The sequence below is a fragment of the Saccostrea cucullata genome, unplaced genomic scaffold (genome assembly GCF_032062105.1).
Source record: "Saccostrea cucullata isolate Sc308-1 unplaced genomic scaffold, CSIRO_AGI_Scuc_v1 ctg71, whole genome shotgun sequence".
Lineage (NCBI taxonomy): Eukaryota > Metazoa > Mollusca > Bivalvia > Ostreida > Ostreidae > Saccostrea > Saccostrea cuccullata.
The window spans coordinates 396,973-404,988 of record NW_026936410.1 but is presented as its reverse complement, the minus strand read 5'-3'; the positions used below and the strand labels follow the sequence as shown (position 1 = coordinate 404,988).

Sequence of the window (8,016 nt, the reverse complement as noted above, 5' to 3'; positions counted from 1 at the left end):
TATAAAAAAAAGCATTTTCGTTTATCATTGATTCTCTCTCACTATTATTATTTACTCATTCAAAATTAGATTACCGACTTGTAACATTTGAAAACAAATTCATTCATAAAAACCACATGCACACAATGAAAACCTTCTTAAAAGCAGCAGAACATTAACTGTAATACGGAAAATCAACAGATCCCGCCGTGCTGGAAAGATCCGCACATAATGAAAGGGGGACCAGACAATAGGGGGCGGGAACCAGTGCATTCATGGCGCTGACTGCGACACACAGACATAGACACATACGAAGATTTGATTACTTAACAAGTAATTCTTACAAAACAAAACAATTGAAAGTCTGGTATAGACTTCTATACATCTAAAGTATTGGCACTAAGAGTTACATTCGGCGACACTCATAATGAATTCAAAAGAGGTAAAACAATAGTGGCACCACGACTGGAACTAGATTAAGTCTGTTTGCTTATAATATGCGTCTTTTTATGGCTCAGTTATTGAACTTTCAAAAATCAAAAGAGAATGAGATAATCTATAACTATAGATTTTTGTTCTTTTACTTGCTTCCTCAAGAATTAAAAAAATTGTGTGAATTAATTTTTTTGAGTGGTTAAATACAAATTAAAGTTATATTGAGAAAAATATATATTGTTTATGACAATCCATCAGTAGTTTAAATTCACTATACGGCAGATCTTTCAAAATAGGATTTCTTAAGAAGGCTGGGTGGTTGTGCCATTTTTGACTATATTGATCTCCTTTAGAAGAACTCCATATAAGATATATAAAAGTGATGAAATTTTTTATGAAATGTTTCTTTGCCAAATGATGATTGACTGCATGCTTAAGATATCATTTCTAAAATATTCAGTTATATCTGATGGTTTATTTGTTGACCCCCAGCCTCCTTAAGTAAGGGAAAAAAATACAGGTATTATGATATTCAACAATTTGTTGCATTTATAAATACTTATCATAAAGTTCAGTAATAGTCAGTAAAAAGAATGCGATTTACAGTAAATTGATTTTTTTTTCTTTAGACACTACAAGATTGCAAAGTAAAGACGTCAGAGTATAAATTCATAGGTATTTTATTTACATTATTAGCCATGTTATACATGGGTATAAGTATTCACTGATCACAATATCATCATACAGGTGTATAATTTGATTAATGACAATAAAATGAAATGTGAAAATAACTTAATCCTAATTCAAATATATAGTTATCTGTAGCTTAGAACATCTGGGGGTAAACCCGTGAGAATTCGTTCCTCTCGGTCGGTTTAAAACACTAGAACTGTAAATGACACATTGATAAGTCACGACTACAAATCATTTTCATAATCCCCGAACCCGATCAAGAAATCTCAGAGATCCAAAACACAGAAACAAGAAAATACAAATATCGAACTTTAGGTGTAGAATTATTTGCAGGAGGTAAGCATGATCGTTTTAACACCGATGATCTGCAGAGGTCCTTCAGGTGAAAAATCGACCCTTCAAGAGAACTGAAGAATGGGAGGTGGTTGAAGATTTTGAAGATGACCGAGATTACTTAAAGGAGATTGCTCGCTCGTGTGGGAAATACTCATTCCCGGGGGTCCGTTTGTTCCTTGACAAACATACCATTCGCTAAGGTTCGTTGTGTTATTATGTGGAAGACTAGAATTTACTTCGTGTGGCAAGGTCGGGCTCGATATTGACGAAACGGGTGTCGTCTGCTGCTGTGGTTGCGAGCTTCCGGTCGTATTGCCCGGGACTGGGGTCTGCAGGGATTTTGATAACGGTGGACTAGGAGGAGGGGCTTCACTTTCGGAGTGACTCTCGTCTGATTCCTTTTCCTCCATACTTGGAGAAATGTTCCCATGAACCTTCATGTGTTTCCTTAGGGAACTCGGGTGTGTATAACTCTTGTCACATCCTCTGACTTTACAGTTGTACGGCTTGTCACTCGTGTGTACATGACTATGCTTTTTCCTGTCCGAGCTGTTGGCAAATCGACGATCACATCCATCGAACTCACACTTAAATGGCTTCTCACCTGCAAAATAAAAAAGTTTAAATATATTGTCAGAGAAAAAAAATATCTGTGCAAATTCTTAAAGAATAAAAAATCAGAATCTTTCAAATTATTATAAATAAAATTTGAATTTTATAAATATATAACACAGTGCAGAAGACTGAAAATAGAAATTCCATTCTATTTCTTCTGAAAAATACGGAAATCTAGAGGTAAATGCTAGATCGCCTTTGTTTTCCTAAGCGCCTGATTCTCTCTTAGCCCGTCTGCTCTTGACAGCAACTTATCATCCCAGCAATTAATTTGTTTAGCAACTCTCTTCATCTTCTGACACTCAGATAAAAACATGGTTTTGACATGAAAACAAATTCTCAATAGGAACAATTATACGCAGTGCAGGAACACATGTAATAGGCGTACAGTGTTTGAGGAGGGTTTACACTTCAAGTATCTCTCATCACTGACAGAAAGTGTGTAAATTTGTAAATAATTACAAGTGAAACAAGTTAAATACTGTCAAAATTATATAAATTACAATTGTAAATATTTAAAATTTAATTATGAATTCTTAAAATGAATTAATAAAGTAGTTTTATTTGTAAAAGTATTTCTTTATGAAAAAAAGAGAAAAAATATTAGAAAGAATTCATGGTATGAAATTCACAATTTAGCTCTATAATACTATGGTAATAAGTTAATGTAATTTGTGAACAACGAAATGCGATAAAAAAAAAAATCACAAATAATGTTACCCTCAGAGAAAATTTATTTTAAAGTAAAGTTACGCAATTTAAAAAAAATTAATTTATTTAAATCTCCATTTATTTATTATTTCCATTATTTACCTTTTTAAAAAAAACAATCGTGATAGATATTTTGGCTCGTCAAAACACAGAATTAAACAATGTTAACAAACTGATCTCAATTTCGTAATGAAAAATATTAATTTTATGTATTTTATTGGACATGCTTGATTGGAATATGTAGAATTCTAGGTTATAAATAGTGACAATTTAATAATTTTATTTAAAGGAAAACTTAAATAAGAAATATTCTTTACATGAACTGGTTTCATTTCATATTTTTATTCTGATTTCAGAAATCAGAATAGAATAAAATGAAGCAAGTTCATTAATATGCCATTTCTTATGTAAAGTTTTTCACGGACTTCAATTCGTTGTTAAACATCATTGTGATGCCAGATTGGCTTTAATTATAAAGCTTCATCCGCCAATAAAACGGACAGTACCTGTTTGACCGACCCCCGCCGTGGTCTGTTATCAACCCCCGGTCCCTTCATTAACCCTCGCCGTCTCATTTATCCCCGGCGATAAGATTCCAATGGGCAAGGATATCCGGCCCATATCGTATGTACATCAATATTGTGCTGCTGAATTTGTGACACTGGTGAAATGTTTGGATTTATAAACTGATACGGGACATTCTATCGGGGTAGATAATTTGTAGTGATGGAGATACGAGTTAATAGATAATTAGTTAATAATCGTCATACACGGTACTTCACGCATGTGTGTTCAATTCGGTGGAATGAATTTCTTGTCAGATTTTGTAAATATATAAACACGAGGCAATTTAACTACGACATTTTTAATTATACCAAATCATAAGACACGAGACATCGTCACCTTACAATTTTAAGGACATCTTTATGATACTTTTGAGAACAGAGCATGATTAAAGAGAAATCTATTTATTCACATATGAAGAATTTAATACCATTGCCATATTTTTTACTAAAAGTATTTATTTATTTATATTTTTTGTCTGTTTATTTTAAAGAATAATTATATGTTTTTACAATTGTCCTTTAGTTAGAAAATTTTACCATGAAAAATGAAGGGAATTTTAAATGGACTTTTGTCTCAGAATTTGTCGTCAAATATGTCTGCATCCCCTGGAAAGCGAACGGGATAACACACCTATTGTACGAGGTTGTCAGAAGACTCTACAGTGTTTATTTGTTGTCAATAATTCGTGCTGTGTCAACCTGATTATAAGTAAATCAAATTCAAATAATCATCAGTCCTCAGTCAACAATGTCAATTTCCATAACGTGTATTTATTGAGTTTCTTTAATTAAACGTACTAGAGATTTCAATTAATCGTCTTTGATAATAAGTGTTTAACTTCTTCATGGTGTAAAAAATACGAGTTGGAAAAAGTTGGAAAAATAAAAAAAATATGTAGACACAAAAACACTTTTTCAAGTGTTATGTTCTAGATACCCTCTAATGGCTTTTGAAAATTAAAACAAACTGTTAAGTATTTTGTATGGATGTACAAAGAGGATATAAAATGATGAGTGAGAGGCATAGTAGAGTGACTTTAAAACATAACATCTTGTTCAACACTCCCCTTCTTATATTTGCCGCACTAACAGTAAATGAATACCTTCTGTGTTTTAATATTCGTGAGAATTATTTTTATAGATGAATATCGCGGATTTAGTGATGTCATACGGTACGGTTTTAAAGATTATTAGTAGCATCATGGCGGTGAACGGCGCGATTTTAGAGGGGTTTTATTTTTCTAGGACTTTGTAAATGAACATTATCAACACACAGTTTATTCCAAATGTCATGTCAATTGTGGAGGATTATCGGCAGCAAAAGATTCATTTACGAGCGGAGATTTTCTTTATTTTGGCATTTTAAATCCGAGCCCCGGTCAGTCAGGCCCGTGTTTTTGAAATTTGAAATTGTAATAACAAAAAAGATATTGTACAGCGGCATTAGGTTTCTGGCGATAACATATGTCGAGGTGCAGCTGAATTTTTTGCAGTAAATTGAAAGGCCTCAAATCAATCAAAAAATGACTGAAAGTGTTTTGGTGTACCGAATCATTTCTATTCACCCCTCGAGAGCCTTAAAACATCCTTTTGGCACCCAATTCTAAACACTCAAATCAAGTTACTATTCATTTCATAATGAATTCAATCTCAATTAAGGCTCCTTTTTAAAGTTGCAAGCAATATGCAGGTTTCGTATTCCACAGTTTGTTCAAAGCATTGTCAATTTGACAGTCTAATACCATTTTGTAATCAAATCCATCTACGTTGTATTATCCATTTTATACTGCTCATTTCAAGTATTTATACAGACGCAAAATTTTCAATTTGTTAAACTTGAGTTTTACAACAGAACCAAGGGTGATGACTATCATTTAGTAATTTATCAAGTGATAGATCGTTTAAGTGTTATTGGGGATCAAATCAGAATACAGAGTTCGGAGGCTATTGAAGAACCGAGAGCTGTAAAACGAGTTTAACTGTCGTCTTTAATGCTTTTGACGGGAAAACGGATTAAACGTTACGATACTGATGAAATAAAAATCTCAAGTATTTTTTCAACCTTTCTCTGTATTTTGTTTTTTAAAATAATAATTATAGCCATGTCCATAATAATATGAAATTAAATATGATTAATCAGTTAGAATTTTCCACCTGTACTCTTAAAAGGTTATGTTTTAAAAAAAAAATATTTTTTACAATGCAAAAAAAAAAAAAATCAAGGAATATCTGGGATATAAAACTGATTTCTTTTGTTAAAAAAAATACCCAAAACACACGCTTAAAAATTAATTCAATGTAAACAAAATGTTTCACACAATAATTCAACACAGACATAAAACTAACACATGTTTTAGAAATTATAATACCATACACATACAAAAAACAGAACTGGTCCCAATTCTCGACCACTTTTATCTTATTTTTTTCGTATTATAGATGTATTTAGCAGGACAACGATGCTTAATTATGTGAATGAAGGGTTTACGGAATTCTTTGATGATCTATCAATGAATATTGCACCTGGACAAAATGATTTTTAAGGACGTAGTACTTAAGACTGAGGTTACCAGATAAAGCTATATACTTGATGGGCAAAACATATCTATTACGACGATCCATAACCCCCGAGGAATTTTTTCAAAGCGAGCGAAAGTTAAAATTACAGCGACAAAATTGACCATCGAAGTATTTAATTGGACAAGACTTAGTTTCAATTTCCTCGCTTTTTATAATGGTGTTACAGAGTTTTATGGAAAATTTAACTTTCACTTAATTACAGGCCCCCGGGGAATATTCCCGCCTCGATAAGCAACTAATCCATTCCGATTTCCGCAGTACAACATGTAAATAAATTTGTGCAACAATCCTTAAACGTAAATAAACAAACATTTCTTAAACGTGTGAAACAACAATTAAAGCACGTGTGACTTTTCATTAGATGTCAGATTATGCACAAAAGATGAGTTTAATTATAAACATTTACAACAAAGATTAGCCGGAAATGTACATGAAAAGTGTGAAGATAACCTCTTCTGTTTATTTAAATTATTAGGATTATCAACCCAAAATTTACTTTAACTAGAAAAGGGGTGTATTATATTTAAATTGATTACAATTTTTTTTTCAGAACAAAAAATTAATTGTTTATTTTTCTTTTAAAATAAAATGTACAATTTTTAAAAAGAGAAAACCATTTTACAAATTACCTACTTTTTATATTTGAAAAAAGGCAGATCTTTGAACAAAAAAAAATATTTCATCTTCACCGACCTGTATGGGTTCTTTTATGAATCTTCAAATTTTCACTTCTGGCGAACACTTTTCCGCATCCCGGAAATGGACATGGAAACGGTTTCTCTCCCGTATGGACTCGAATGTGGTTGACAAGTTTGTATTTCGCCTTGAAAGGTCGTCCTTCTCTTGCACATTCCTGCCAGTAACAAGCATGGTCCGTCTGCTCCGGACCCCCGACATGGTCCACAGTCAAATGGGTCACAATTTCATGCATAGTGGAAAACACTTTATTGCAGGGTTTCTTGGGTTCCAATTGGTCTTTGTCTATCCAGAGACAGGTATGTTCCTGCTTTATTGGGGGTCGCATGTAACGGAAAAATGCCCCTGGTCCGTGCGCTCCCATGTTCATAGGGTTCATTCCGTTCATAGGGGGCATATTGAAGGGTTGTGGGGGAGGGAAATGGTCATGTCGAGGGGGCGCCATTTGGTTGTACTGCTCCGCACGGGAATACATCTCCGAATGGAGTCCAAATCGTCCATTGACATGATGGCTGCCAGGGTAGTGTGCCGAATCATGGAGTCCAGACAAGAACATATGACTAGAGGTTTCCGATGGGTGGGAGTGAAAGGCGCCAGCAGAACTTCCGAACATTCCAGTGTGTCCGTTCCCGTTGGCATCGTGTCCCGGAATCGTGATTTCTGGACGACGCAGCAAAAGGTCCCGAGCCGAGTAGCTGCTAACGTGATGTGAATGAGGCACCCCGTATCCGCTGGAAGGGGGACTAAATTGGTTTGATTGTCCGTGAACAAACCCCCCATCGTTCATATGATGCGGGGGACTCAGCTTCAGGGCCCCGGGTGGTAGATGGGGGTTAGAGTCCATAAACGGATTGATCATCTTGGTATACACTGTAGTGTCAACTCAATTAATGGGTGAAGCTTCATTCAAAATATGAAGATGACACAAAATAAAGCTTAAAATAAAGCGATCCTGCTGATGGTGAATTTGGAGAACACAGTCCCTGGTGTGGTTTGATATTGTAGTCACCCTGAGCTCCTCAGATAAAACTTGTGTCACCGGGGCTTCCTATAGGCCCCTACTGTTCTTTCTTCTAAGAGTTTGGGGAACTGCTGACGGTTACTGCTGAGTTAGAGTAAACATTTTGACCCCATGAAATATTTTGTTTCGAAAATTATTCGATTGGAAGAAAATGCTTTGACTGACAAGTGAAGTTTATTTATCATTTTTCCTTATCTGTGATAGGATCGATATAGCGGTCAAGGCGGGGCTTTCTATGCATGTAGGCGGAGTTAATATGCAAATAAGGGCGCAATAAGCCGATAACGTTGAAAAGTAAATAGTCAGTGAGCGTGGTTAATCTGGTGTTCTTGAAAACACTTCACGTGTGAATGTGTTATTTAATTCCCCACTATCTACATAAAA

At 34.4% G+C, this 8,016-nt stretch overlaps 1 protein-coding gene across 1 annotated transcript; it reads right to left on the bottom strand.

Moving 5' to 3' along the window:
• Nucleotides 1-1,076: 1,076 nt before the first annotated feature.
• On the bottom strand, nt 1,077-7,735 carry LOC134245535 (zinc finger protein ZIC 4-like). The gene is made up of 2 exons (XM_062727816.1): nt 6,609-7,735; nt 1,077-2,047 (listed from the first exon to the last, which is right to left on the bottom strand). Exons 1-2 carry the CDS (start codon nt 7,468-7,470, stop codon nt 1,506-1,508), a joined length of 1,404 nt encoding a protein of 467 aa, XP_062583800.1. The 5' UTR covers nt 7,471-7,735; the 3' UTR covers nt 1,077-1,505.
• Nucleotides 7,736-8,016: the final 281 nt, after the last annotated feature.

Coding starts and splice junctions, on each gene's coding strand:
- LOC134245535 (XM_062727816.1), bottom strand. CDS start 7,470: ATGATCAATCCGTTTATGGACTCTAACCCCCATCTACCACCCGGGGCC. Junction 2,048..6,608: donor TCATAAAAGAACCCATACAG/GTCGGTGAAGAT, acceptor TTTATTTTGCAG/GTGAGAAGCCATTTAAGTGT.